The 13,645-nt window shown below is 41.8% G+C and overlaps 2 protein-coding genes and 1 non-coding gene across 4 annotated transcripts in view; 1 reads left to right on the top strand and 2 right to left on the bottom strand.

Moving 5' to 3' along the window:
* Positions 1–13,645, bottom strand: part of caps (capricious) — a 52,789-nt gene that overhangs the window by 25,850 nt on the left and 13,294 nt on the right. The window contains exon 3 of the mRNA XM_070215746.1: positions 2,877–2,934. The gene's annotated coding sequence lies outside the window, so the exon portion shown is untranslated. The remainder of the gene's footprint in view (positions 1–2,876; positions 2,935–13,645) is intronic.
* TRNAD-GUC (transfer RNA aspartic acid (anticodon GUC)) lies at positions 5,028–5,099 on the bottom strand. The gene has a single exon. It is a non-coding gene; the product is annotated as a tRNA-Asp (tRNA).
* On the top strand, positions 7,071–8,796 carry LOC108063483 (uncharacterized). 2 transcript variants are annotated; one of them, XM_070215410.1, is made up of 2 exons: positions 7,071–7,828; positions 7,894–8,796. In XM_070215410.1, the coding sequence occupies exons 1-2, from the start codon at positions 7,176–7,178 to the stop codon at positions 8,708–8,710; spliced, it is 1,470 nt and encodes a 489-aa protein (XP_070071511.1). In that variant the 5' UTR covers positions 7,071–7,175; the 3' UTR covers positions 8,711–8,796. The 2 variants fall into 2 exon arrangements, with proteins under 2 accessions (XP_070071511.1, XP_017006087.3); XM_017150598.3 differs by having other exon boundaries at positions 7,073–7,828; positions 7,879–8,796.

Below are 13,645 nucleotides of genomic sequence, written 5' to 3'. Positions count from 1 at the left end.
TTCTAACAAATGATGATTCTCTCTTCGGTTCTGTTGTGTTTTCCTCCGTTTTTATCCGCTGAGGATGAGCCGATGGAGCCGAGAATGGATGCCGGCATCCACAAGATACTTTTGAAAGTATCTCAACAGGTTCACGCCTCTATCGAAATCTCAGACACACATTAAATGTAATTTTCGGACGAAAAGGTGGAAGGAGATGAAAAGAAAACCTTTCAAGCCCGATCCACTTGTAAGTGGTACATCAAAAATTTCCAACAGTTTTTCAAGTGTTTATGATGCGGAGTGGGAAGGGGGCATTGGTTTTTTTTTTTGGCGTGATTACCGCAAGTAAACTATCTCTCGCAGCTGGATACTTTTGTGGGGAACGAGCTGCCGGTTTTTATAACCCTGTCTCTGTGTCGGTGTCTGTTTTTGTTTTCCCTTTTTTTTCCTTCATTTTTCGTTTTTATGAAGATGAATTTCTTTTTTATGAGTGATTTAGACGTGCCTGCCGCTCTGTGTATCCCCTGCTGCTTTGTAGCTCCAATTACCTCGGATCTCGGCTGATTGATTCAGCCGCGACGAACCGAGGCAAACCGAACCGAGTTCAATATCGAGGCAAGTTCAGCTCCAGTAAGCTTACGAGCTAATCCAAATTGGAGCCCTGACAATACGTCATCATCGTTTCACCTTCAATCGGATAAAGGGAAATAAAACAGATAGAGAACCAATGACAAATCCGTTCAACAAGAGCTGCTACACCTCTTGAGGGCTTCTGCTTACATCAATGCCAGCCAGATCCAAATCTTTATCTGCGAATCGCATTTGCATACAATTTCCATCGATGCGTATTTCCTATAAGCACATAAACAGTATAGCATAGTATATCATTTCCCCTATCGCCTGTGACAATCGGGTGGGCATAAATCAGGGGGCCGCATCTCGGCTTAGATCTCCAGTATATAAATTTAAATTAGCCAGTTCAACTTTTACCTCCAGCCTGGCGGGCAGGTGATTTAGCACTCGGAATATGCCAAGAATCGCCTTGCAGGTGTTTCAATGCCAAAACGAGTTTACATGCGACTTGACTTATTTGCCTGCTAATTTCTGGTTATTTATGCGACCGAAGCCGTTGGAAAAAAGTCAAACAATAGACGACTTTTGGGTGGGGCCCCAAGTCGGTTCGCGGATTTGTTTATTTTTCTCTGAGCGCGCTTTTCGGGCTGCCTTTTTGTGGGTCCATTGTTTGCCTGACAACACGACAATTACACGTTAAGAATTTCCGAAAAACAAATTGCGTTGTCAGCTTTCGGTTGGAAGTAATCAGCATGGCAAATTATGGAATTATTTCCACATGAAATCGAGCGCCTCAAGGTCGGCGCCATAATTCATTCACTTAGTCAAGTGCAGGTTTTTGAATTACGGCAAAGGTGATCTCAGCCAAAACAACGAATAAATAATTATTTTGGTAGGTAAACTCAAAATTTAGATTATTTACGGGTGTTGTTTGATGAAGATCCATTATAACTTAAATTTGCAAAAGTGCAATTATCTTTAGATGTGCTTTTATGAATATTTAAATTAAAATAAAGCTATTATTATGGAAATCTCAGACTCAGAAATATTTTACAAAAAGTTCCTAAAAAAAAGTTCCTTTTTACTTGGTTTAAATTTGAAGGCCTGTGCTGATATTTTCTGTTTGCAATCCATGGGATACTTCTTAGACTGAGTGGCTTTTAGCCCCGGGATTTCCAGCGATGGAATCCTCTCAACAGACGACAAAGGATACTCCAAAAGTTGACGGCGGCTGTTTCGGTATTTTTAAAGGAAAAAGTTGGACGAGAGGAAAGGCCTGTTTGTTATTTACCGACAACTTTATGGCCACATGTCGACGACAACAACAACGGCGAATTGTCATTATAAACAATGTGAGCGAGGCAAAAAAAAAGTCCACGAATTTGTTGCTTAAATGTGTGCCTCTCGTTTTTTTGTTGCCGCGCATGTGTGAAAATAAGCAAGTTTCCCGAGCTGAGCCCCGCATTCAAGTAATGTGGGGGGTGTGGTCGGTCGTCAGCGCCAGCGACATCCACGAATTTTTTCCATTTGGATTTTTCTTCGCTTTTTTCTGTTTGCGGGGAAAAGCGCCGCCACGGCGTCTATTTAATGAAGTGCCAGAGCACCGACGATTTTTGGGGACGGACGCGGCTCGACATTTTTTGTGTGCGGCGAGGAGAGTGTGAATTTTCACATCAAGTCTGCTGCAGTTTTGGACTGCCAGTTTGGCTGGCATAAAGCGATTGCACCAAGTTGAGCCGAGCTAAACCAAGTTGAGTTATCTCGTGTGCTGAAGGTGCCAACGGCCCGGTTGACAGGTGGGTGGAGGTTTACTTGATTTAAGTACGGATTGAATGGGGTTAGCGTTGGGTCTGTTTTCCAGGCAAGGCACATTTAGTGGTACTTATGAGACGGTTTTAAAGCACTTGTACACAAAGAAGATGGGCCACTAACACGGGCATTATGTCTTAATTGCTTGGGGTATTTTACAGTACTTAAAAATATTTATTTGGAGCTTTTAGCGAGCACTAAACTTAAAAAAATAATATACCTCTCCAAAGAAGAAACTGAACATAATATTTATTAAACAATAATATATTTTATTATATTTAATATATTAATATATTTATTAAATCATGGAAAATATATTTTTTAAATATTTCCCAACATTGCTAGATCTTCTCGTACCTCTGAGCTTTAAAATCTCTCGAAAATAGATCAAAATAAGCACCAATCGGCTGACACATGTGCCAGATCATGCCGACTTAACCTAAGCCCCCGCTTTAAAGCTCTTTAATCCAACATATCGCATCGACTCGAGGGCCATTCATCCGAGCACTTACCCGCTAACACATGTGTATCCAATCACTCTCTGCCCCACTGACGTTCTGCCGGTATAATCTGTAATGAAGAGCAAACATATAAATTTAATAAGCTGTCACATAAATTTTCCGCTCTCTCATGAGCACTTAAATCTATATACTAGACCCAGCCCCGAAAAATCATTCGAGCTGAACACTAAATTAGATAGAAAGCCAGCGAAAAAAAGTCGAGAGCCTAAAAATAGTGGGGCAACAAAAAAAACGAAACAGAAGCGGGGGGAATCTGTGAAACAAATTAAATCCACTTAAAAACTGCTGCCAATGGCAAAATGAAAATGTTTTGGCATCTGTTTCGGTTTAATAAAGGATTGAGTGGAAATTGAATACTTTCCCAAGAACCCTGACTAAGTGACAATTAATAGGCGAGAAAACCCAGTCGGAAAAAAAGGGGAAAACAGGAAAACTTTCACTGGAAACTGTAACAAGAAACTTGAAATGACTTTTTGAACTGTGAACCGTGAACATGGAGTTATCGAAGGGCCCTGAAGTGCCACGGATTGGAGTGTTTGGATTGTGTGTTCGGCTAGACGCATCATAAATATTTGAAATGTGTCTCCGTAACTGACACGATGATGGTTCCATCGGGGGATCTTCGGAAGAGCCAGCATGCCACATGGCAGCAACAACATTTTGACACACTTAAGTGTCGGACAGCCCCCATCATCAGCGGTCTGATCACCGACGATCCGAACCAAACCGAACCGAACCGAAGATGTGCGACAATAAATTTGGAAATTATGAACATAATTCTTCATTAACAGCGCCTCCGTGTGGCCATTGATAAATTGGAAAATGCGATAGAGCAGAGGCGTCTGTGCTCCCCAGCGATTTCCTTCCCTTCCGAGTGTGAATCCGAGTCCGAATTCGAAACGAAAGTGAAATGTGAGCTGCCCACATTTGCTTTCGCTTTATGCGGCCAGCTGGTGGGCTGGCGAACGGAACTCCGGGTTTTCTGGCTTTTGGGATTGGGTCCAATGGCCAGTGCAGTGATAAATTGGCGATATTACGGCAGCAGATTATTCAAATTTCTGCCCGTGGGCGTTAACCCACAAAAAGGCATTTGAAGAATGCCAAACTAGGCCAGAGATAGACCCATTTCTGATAGTGCTCGGCGATTGTTTGGCATTCAAATTGAAATAACGTGATTTTTGTGGTCCACTGGCCGTTGGTAGGTGGTTGACATAGATTTTCCCCCTCTCCATGACTATTGTTTTGCGGTTTTGCGCAGATTTCTGGGCTTGACTGAATCGAACGCACTTTTTTCCCTCTATTATTTAGTGGGCGTTGGCGCGACTTTCTGGCTTTTTTCAACGATGTTTGCCTGAGGGAATTTTATGGCTATAAGCACGGATTTTTGTTGCACGTTTTATAAAACTAGAGATAAATAATAAAAAATGTATCAAAGACCTGTTTAAACTAACCAAATATTTTCTTTTATTTATGCAGACTGGCTATAAATACGATTAGTTTTTTTCGTTTTTAGGAACTTTTAAGAATCTAATTTGTAATTAAAAACAAAAAAAATAAAATAAAATAAAATAAAACAAGAGAGAACGCTATAGTCGGGTGCCCCGACTATCAGATACCCGTTACTCAGCTAAAGGGAGTGCGAAGGAGATGGAGAAAAACTTTGATCCGTCGTAACTTTTTAACGAATGGTCCGATTCAAAAAATTTCTTCTACATTTCGATAGGTATTGATAAACACAATAAAACTGAATTTTTACTTTTCCAAAATATTGAAATTTTTAAAATCGTACATTAGCGATTGTGGGCGTTAGAGGGGGCGTGGCACCCTTTTGAAACAAACTTGCGCTGCGTAGGAACTCCTAGAATCTGCATGCAAAATGTCAATCTTCTAGCTTTTATAGTTTCCGAGATCTCAGCGTTCATACAGACAGACAGACAGACAGACAGACAGACAGACAGACAGACAGACGGACAGACAGACGGACAGACGGACATGGCTAGATCGACTCGGCTAGTGATCCCGATCAAGAATATATATAGTTTATAGGGTCGGAAACGCTTCCTTCTACCTGTTACATACTTTTGCACGAATCTAATATACCCTTTTACTCTACGAGTAACGGGTATAAAAACTTTTACATCTCTCCCCGACGGGGAATTGAACCCCGGTCTCCCGCGTGACAGGCGGGGATACTAACCACTATACTATCGAGGATGTTGAAATACGTTCGCCCAAATGTATTCATAGCTGTGAGCACAGTTCTTATCTGGGAGCAGTAAAAAATATAGAGAGAGCGAGAACAGAATTGAGATCTTATAATACTTAAATGCTTATAGAAAAACTGTCCAATTTATGTCGCGCGTTCGCAGGGGCAACTTTAAACAATTTAATTTACACATTTCTTTGTAATTACTGATCCGGATTTTTCACATATCTTATACATTTTTCACCGCAATCAATTGATTTTAATGCGTTTGCAGCATAGTTGCTCCACTTTGTGGGGCATACCGGATCGCGTTCTCTCTCTTTTTTCTGGGGCCCCAGAGACCAGCCGTGAAATGCAGCCGGTAGTGGGTCTGCCCCACAGCGGTTTCGAAATCATTCCCACCTCATAACAGCCGCCAGGTGAGCCAGCCCCCTCACTCCACCACCACCACTTCCACTGCACTCCAATCCAATCCGCATGCAACGCATTCGGCTTTCACAGCCCAATTCACTTGCCGCAAAAACCGCAAGGTGCGTTGTTATAGTTGCTCAAAAGCATTCAAAGCGAAAAATGCCAGCACAAAAAAACAAAGGAAAAGCAATTACGCAAGCAAAATGGATTGCAACGCGATCTATTTCGCTATCTCTGTAGAGTTACAAAAAAAAGGTGGATCAATAAAAAATACTCATTGAGTCAAAATCTGCCAAGTGGGCCACCCCTGTTCCGAAGGTCCGATTTTCATCGAACTTTTTTACTTTTCCGGTTCACAACGAAAATATAAGAACTTCATTTGAACGGTTTTGCGAAATTTTGAGTTTTACCGGAGTTATAGGGGTCAAAACATGGCATTTTTGACACTTTTTCGAAAAAGTTGCACTCAGTCAAAAATTCATAACTTCGGAACGGTAAGAGATATCTTTATGATGTTTTCACTAATCGCTCAAGAATTATTATGGCTTTCCATAAAAAAATTTAAAAAAAAATTAAAAATTTTTTTTCTTAAAAATAAATCAACATTTTTTTTTAGTTTTTATTTTTTTCAGTGTTCTTCACCAGCTATAGAGTTTAAAACCATTTGAAAATGAAGTTTGATTCATTACGAAAAAGATCAAAAAAAAAAAAGAGGGGCCCGGACAAAGGTTTTTCGCAATATCGATTTGAAGAAGGGCGCACAGCGGATTCCCATACAAAACGACAAAAAGTGCCTCATTGACAGCTGCAGTCGGCTGACGCTACGCGCGCAACGGCATCTGTTGACCAGCCAATTTTCACGAGCAAGCCGTTTTTGTATGGAAAACCGCTGTGCGCCCTTCTTCAAATCGATATTGCGAAAAACCTTTGTCCGGGCCCCTCTTTTTTTTTTTTTGATCTTTTTCGTAATGAATCAAACTTCATTTTCAAATGGTTTTAAACTCTATAGCTGGTGAAGAACACTGAAAAAAATAAAAACTAAAAAAAAATGTTGATTTATTTTTAAGAAAAAAAATTTTTAATTTTTTTTTAAATTTTTTTATGGAAAGCCATAATAATTCTTGAGCGATTAGTGAAAACATCATAAAGATATCTCTTACCGTTCCGAAGTTATGAATTTTTGACTGAGTGCAACTTTTTCGAAAAAGTGTCAAAAATGCCATGTTTTGACCCCTATAACTCCGGTAAAACTCAAAATTTCGCAAAACCGTTCAAATGAAGTTCTTATATTTTCGTTGTGAACCGGAAAAGTAAAAAAGTTCGATGAAAATCGGACCTTCGGAACAGGGGTGGCCCACTTGGCAGATTTTGACTCATTTCAATTCAACTATTTCTCCTTCTACAAATATGTATATTTTTGCTTTACAGAAATTCCTTAGCTTATTTTATCCAACTGAAATAAAATATCAAAGTTAAAATTCGGGGAAATTAGGAATGACTTTTTGATATTTTCTTGGTTAAAAAAAAATATAATAAATTAAGAACCTTTCTTAATTTCCTAATTATTTCTCCTTTGCTTCAAGCATCAGCCATTCACAAAAATTACACTAAAAATTCCCCTGTTTAAATTCCTTTTTGGTACACAAATCTTTAAATTCCGCAATTGTTAGAAAATGAAGAAACACCCTCACATGTCTGGGAGAAAATGTGTGATCTGTGGCGAGGAGCCGCCGGCGAAGGATGCGAAGGGCAACGAGCCGTATGCGTATCCCAAAACGGAGGAGGAGGCCAGGATCTGGCAGGCCAGCATGGCGGCCCAGAACTGCTGCGTGGAGAGCATCCAGAACCAGTGTTGCGTCTGCGTGGAGCACATTCCCGACTTTGTGAAGCGGGCCAAGAAGATCGGCAAGAGGCTGCGAAATATCGAGCGAGAAAAAGAGCAGCTCCGGGCCGAAAGGGAGGAGGCGGCCGCCGGCTGTCAGTGTCCCGATGACGGGGAGCCGGGTCCGGAACGAGCCTCGGTCAATGTCCTCCTCCTCAACGGAGCCTCGCTGCCCACGTATTGCGGCAAGGGACAGTCGTGCGTGAACCTGCGACCTCTGCCCTCTGAGGAAGGCGACTCCGAGCTGAGGATAACCAAGCGGCTGAATAACACCGACTCGGACACGGAGATCTTTGTGCAGGAGTCGGAGTTCAAGGACACCGGCGGCACCTTTCCCGACATCGATGGCACCGAGGTCACTGTACTCCGCACCCCCATGCAGGAGGAGGAGCAACTGCAGCAGCTGCAGGAGGAGGCGGAACAGGAGCAGGACCCGAGTGTCAGGTGGGTATAGCTTATATATCTAATATATCCACTCTAATTTCTGGATGTAGGAGACGCCGCGACAGCTGCCTGCCCGGCTGCACGGATGTCCTTCTCCTGGGCCGCGGTCCCCATCCCACGGACGAGTGTCCCTGCCAGTGTGAGCAGTGCTCGAAGCCCTCGGGGCCGCCCAAGGAGGAGCCCTGCTGCCAGCCGGAATGCTGCCCCGAGACGCACCAGGAGTACTTCACCCAACCGCCCTGCGGCTGCGAGTGCGAGCAGCAGGTGCGCCGCGAGCTGACCAAGGTCATCAAGACGCAGGGCAAGCGGATTCGGGAGCTGGAGGAGACGCTCTGCCGGCAGAACAATCTTCGCAATTGTCTGCAGCGGAAACTGGACGAGTTGTACTGCGAGTTCGGGCGTTTGGATGAGAACCAGGATGAGAACAGATCGCGACTCACTTGCCCGGGAAGTGAACGTGGGGCGCCCGATTGCGCGGGAGTTCTACATCCAGTTCCTCGGCCACCTCCGCCAGAAGCAGAGGAACCACTGCCCCCCAGGCGAACCCGACCCAATCGGCGGCTAACCCTGCTGAAGGCCAATCGGGAGATGCAACTGCCTGAGAAGAAGGAAGAGCCCAAGGTGCAGGTGCAGCGAGATGATGGGGAACGGGTTCATTGGTACGCCGAGAAGGATATGCAGTCCACCGACTTTACCCGTCGTCCTATGTGGATCCATGTGCCCGACATAGAAGAGGTTGACTCGGACACCAGGATTCGGTTTGGAAAGAGCAATACCTACTTGGTTTCCGATAAAAAGGCATCCCAAGCGCACACCCCTTCGACACCCGGGTTCTCCAACTCCAACTCCGACTACTCCATATCCAACAGATCCCGTACTTGATGTCCCCATGTCCATACTAAACCCCCTTTTCCATCTCCCCTGTCCTGCGCAATCATGCAAATAAAATATATTCTTTTTTCCGGCTCTGTGCAAATGTTTTTAACCCAAATATTTTGTAGACATGCAACATTTATGTAGACAGGCTGCAAACAATTTGCAGCTGAGTGAGCGACAGAGCACTGAAAAAATCCTGTTTTCGCTTGCACTGCCACAACAGTTCTATAAAAGTCATTTTCATAGTCCATTGCATTTTTTGTACATTTTAAAAATACAAGCTAAAATAACTGGTATGTCATTTCATTGCAAATCAATATTTTAAAAATGGTAAATAGTGATATTTATATAGCTGAATTTAAAATTAATTTTAATATAGATAAAAAACAAAACAGTTTTAAAGATTGGATTTAAAAAACTAGTCTCAGTAATAGTTTTAAAAATATATATTTTTAAGTACATACTTTTGGATTAATACATTTTTGTTATAAAAATAATTTTTTTTTCAGGTAAAACGCATTATTTTCAGTGAGGCGGAAGAAGAAACAATAGTGGAGAACCGAACTCAATGCGAACCACTCGAACACCCCTCGACAGCGACAGCTGCGTGCAAATTGTTGCAATTTTATGGCATTTCAGTGCAAACGAATGCAGCTGTCCTCCCCCTCCACCTCACCCTCAACCGCTTTACCCAACTCGAAATGCACCCCCTGCAATTTAGGGAGCAATTTTCGCTTACTATTCTAAATGTTCATAAACACATTAAAATGATAATTAAAAGAAAATTTCGCTCTCTTTTCATTTTTCGCACATCAGCGGCAAAGTTAATGCTGCAATGTTGCATCTGCATTATTTATTTATTATGTATGCAAATGCATTTAATTGCATGGTGGCGGAAGAGGGAAGGAGGGCAAAAGGGGGAGAGACAGAGATGGAGCTGCAGGCGAAGCACCGTCAAACAATTTGCATATTTTAGCATGTAATGAAATTTGTAATAATTCTGCAATTAATTGCGTACGTGTCCTTGTTTATAGTCCACGTAGCAGTTGGACGACGGGCGGAGTCCGGTTTCATATTCAGTCTGTGTGGGTTTTTGGGCTTTTCGCCCCCGGGGGCCATGAAAATACAGCGCAAAGTAGAGTGCCGGGCATTAACGTTTTCGGAGAATAAATAAAGTGCAATATGCATATACAGTCAGATATGACCAAATATGTGTGCTTTCTTTATTTAAGCTTTGGTGGCCTTCGTTGGTCCTGGCGGACTTTAATAGGCATATTTAAAGGATACTGAAAAGTTAATTAATTATTTTTAAGTATTATGACGTATTTAAAAATATTTTTATTTGATGGAATTTACTGCAAATAAAACTCATACTCATGCCTATCATAAACAATTTAAATATTTAAACTAATTTATAATTATAGTAAAAATCTATCTCATTTGTGAATATTTTATATAATCATATTTTATTATTGTTGTGACTAGTGAATAAAAAATAAGTAATAACTTTTAGCACTGGGATAAACCCAACAAATATTTAATAAATAATTCCTAATGGCCTAAAGAACAAAACAAAAATATTTCAAATAAACAATACAATTTTAATTGAACTCTGCGATGTTTCATTTGCTGAAGCTCTCTCCGAAAATTGCCACATTTTAGGACCGGAGCCCGACTTTGACCTGCACTTGAAACTGGGAAAACAAAGCAATCGCAATCGCCATCCGCATCCACCCCTGATATTCTCAAAAGTCCTTCATTGGCGGCGGCTGCTTTACAATTTGCATGTTTACAAGTAAATTTCCAACATGAATATTTATTTATTTTACCATTGCAACGCAGCAAATGGAGTTGTTGTGTGCCGTGTTGTGCTGTGTTGTGTTGTGGCAGTGCATTGTTGTTGTTAGCGGCTGTTGATGTTGATGGGTTGTATACCTTTGGCTAGGTGTTCGACATGGTCTTGTTGCTTTAATCCCCGCTCCGCCACCGCCCCCTTGAAATCCACCCACCCAGCAACCCCTTAACCCCCTTCGTGGATTTTCAATAACAAGCTGGCAGGGCCATTGTTGTTGTTATTGGTCATTTTGTTGTTTGTTTTTAATTGTTTTGCATGTTTTCATTTCATTTGCAGTCGTCGTTCCCCCGGCGAGAAGGGGGATCCATCGACACCGTCATTATGGCGAGAATAACAACAAATATTTATGCTGATTTTTATGCTACTTGGGCGCATAAAAGTGTATTTAAATTTTGGGAAGATGTCAGGCGCAGACAGCCGTGTTGCATTGCTGCCTATCTAGTAGATACATTCTTTGATTTTCATTTCGATTTGATGTTTTTCAATTATGTTAAGGGTCCTGCCACTCCGGGATTTCCATCCCCTCACTGGCATCATTTGTTGCCCCGATTTTGTTTTTACTTTTAGCTGTTTTTTCGGCAGTTTCCTTGTTTGTTTATTCTGCAATTGTCTGGACTGGCAGACAGACAATAGATTTCAAGGATGGTTTCATTTCAGCTGCGTCCATTTGTGTTTCATTTTCATTCTCCTTTTACGGCTTGCAATAATCATTTGGTGGGGAAAGGAAGCGGAAGTACAAAAGCGAGCAGCGAGAAAAGCGGAAGGCGGGCTAAAAAGGAAAAGTGCCAAAAGAAAAGTCTCATAAAATTAGTAGCAATGACTTTAAAATGCCATGTTTTCCAGAGCCCCACCCCTCGATTCATTGAATCCATTCTTGCCTTTTTTTCCCTCTGTCCTTTGATGATGATTTTTTCATTAGTTTCGCGCCGTTTGAGGCCGCCAATTAAAATAGAAAGAGACGGAGGCCAATATTGGAAAAATATCTCCACATTTCTATACACATTTATATAAAAAGTTATATATACTCGTGCAGAGAGAGAAATTGTGCTATAGTTTTAGGAAAAATAAAAAAATGTAAATAAATAAATTCCAATATAAAAATAAAAATTCATAATAAAAATTTCCCAATAGTGCTTTCTAAAAACATACCAAGTTTCGTTGTAAAAATGGCTCTTATATAAATATTTCTCTTTTTACTGTGTACAGATAGAAAAAGATAGACATGCCGTCATGATGATAAATGAGCTGTGTTGAACAGAAATGCGTGCTAAATGTTATAATTGCCGCCATTCATTGGGGCCTGCGAATCGAGGGGTGAATAAGGGAACGAGGCATGTGCAAAACATTTGAAACGCTTTGAATTAGCGGAAATTTCGTTAATTTAAAAGGTTAAACATATTGGTTGAATTCAGCGAGATATGGGAAACAGACGAGAGGCATGACAGACACTAAAGCCCTCGACATCTTAAAGTTGAAAGCAGGCCTTGCGAATAATTTAAATTCAGCCATAAATTTCCTCATAATTCGGCAATTTCCAGCACCCTTCCTATTGAGTTTCCTGCTCCGTTTGCACAGGCAAACTCAGCTCTAAGAAAATAAATGCCATTTTGAGTTTTTCCTCTCTCCGTTCGCCGCTCTTCATATTTATCTGGCAGTGCGAAATTGCGCAACAAAAATATTTGTATCAGAAAAAAAGCGAGCGAAAATAAACCCTTGAGAGGAAAATAGACGGAGACCCTGAAGGATTCGCACACAGAACAATAAGGACAAGGCCGGCCGAATGGAACTCAAGAGCAGGCAGGATAATAGTCAATAAAATATTTGCACGAACCAAAAATCATTCAAGCGCATCTCGGGACTTTTATTTCAATACAATCCCACAGATAGACGCAAAAAGCAAAAAAAAAACAGGGGACCAGGCATTGAAATAACATTTGGCGAGCACAAAAAGCTCCTGAAGTGCAGTGCATCCCAAAGAAAGATGACAGCCGAGGAGAATTCAGCAAAAATAAAAGCAAACACAGGCTGCCACAGGTTCTGCGTCGAGGGAAAAGTGGCAAAGAGAACAAAAAGGGAAAACAATTTTCAATGTTTTTGCTTCCAGCTGAAGACGCCCCATTCAATGCCAGGAGTGGGCGGCTGGGGAAAAAACTCTTTGGCCAAGTTACTTGAGACTTTCAGTCACAAAAATTTTTACCCATGACTGGACAACAGTGGCGGCAAAAAGTGTTCGACCTTTGCAGCAAAACAAAGCAGGAAATGGCTGCCAGGATATTGACAATGGCGGAGGCGGCATGGGAAGGGGCGTGGCCATGGCCTCTGAGCATCGAGCGTGAAACGCGACAACCCTGGCCGGCGAACAAAAGCGAGATAAAAAGAGTTGCCAGCCATTTAAAGCGCATCCTTAAGCCATGGAAAAGTTTCAAATTTACTTCTCCCACTTGTGGATCCTTCACTTAGCAAACCCACCCGTCCATTTCGAACCCCCTTTAAACACTTGAGCTACTTAAGGACATTTTAGTTAAATTTTATGTCCGTTCTCGCTGGTCTCAGATTTCAGTTTGCCAATCTATTGAAATTGCGGTCGAGCATCGAGCGAAAAAAGGTCAAACCCATTAAATTTATAATGCGATTGGGGGAGAGTAAGCCCAGCGAGGACGAAATGGGCGTGGCAGCTGTGTGTGCGTAGGAGAGAGCCTTAAGTAGGTCAGTTTTGTCTGTCATAAAATGCAATTGGAGCGCATTAAAGTGCCCCGCGACTCGCAAGTGAAATGTCAAGTTGTAAATAAGCAGGACGGCTGCGGAGGCGCAGGGCGGAGGAGGTTGAAGGGGCGTGGCAGGCCAAAGGATCCACCAAGTCCTGCCATTGGGCGTTGTCGTCAAGTGTCGAAATGACCCAAAAGGTTTGACGTTTGATATCTGCGATGATGTCACTTGAGATGTGCCAGCAGAAGGTTATTAAAGTGGAGAGGTTAAACTTGTATTTTATTTCGCATATTATTTTAAAAGATTGTACTGTAAAATGCTAGTTAATACATAAAGTGTTTGTACATTTATTTTAAAACACCAAAATATTTTTAATAATA

Source organism: Drosophila takahashii, chromosome 3L, assembly GCF_030179915.1.
Source record: "Drosophila takahashii strain IR98-3 E-12201 chromosome 3L, DtakHiC1v2, whole genome shotgun sequence".
Lineage (NCBI taxonomy): Eukaryota > Metazoa > Arthropoda > Insecta > Diptera > Drosophilidae > Drosophila > Drosophila takahashii.
Note: the sequence above shows the minus strand (reverse complement) of the source record. Positions and strands in the feature narration are given on the sequence as shown.

What these genes read in the sequence shown, in the direction of transcription:
- LOC108063483 (XM_017150598.3), top strand. Translation starts at nt 7,176, where the DNA reads ATGAAGAAACACCCTCACATGTCTGGGAGAAAATGTGTGATCTGTGGC. An exon ending in GAGCAGGACCCGAGTGTCAG is followed by an intron (nt 7,829 to 7,878) that starts GTGGGTATAGCT and finishes TTCTGGATGTAG; the next exon opens with GAGACGCCGCGACAGCTGCC.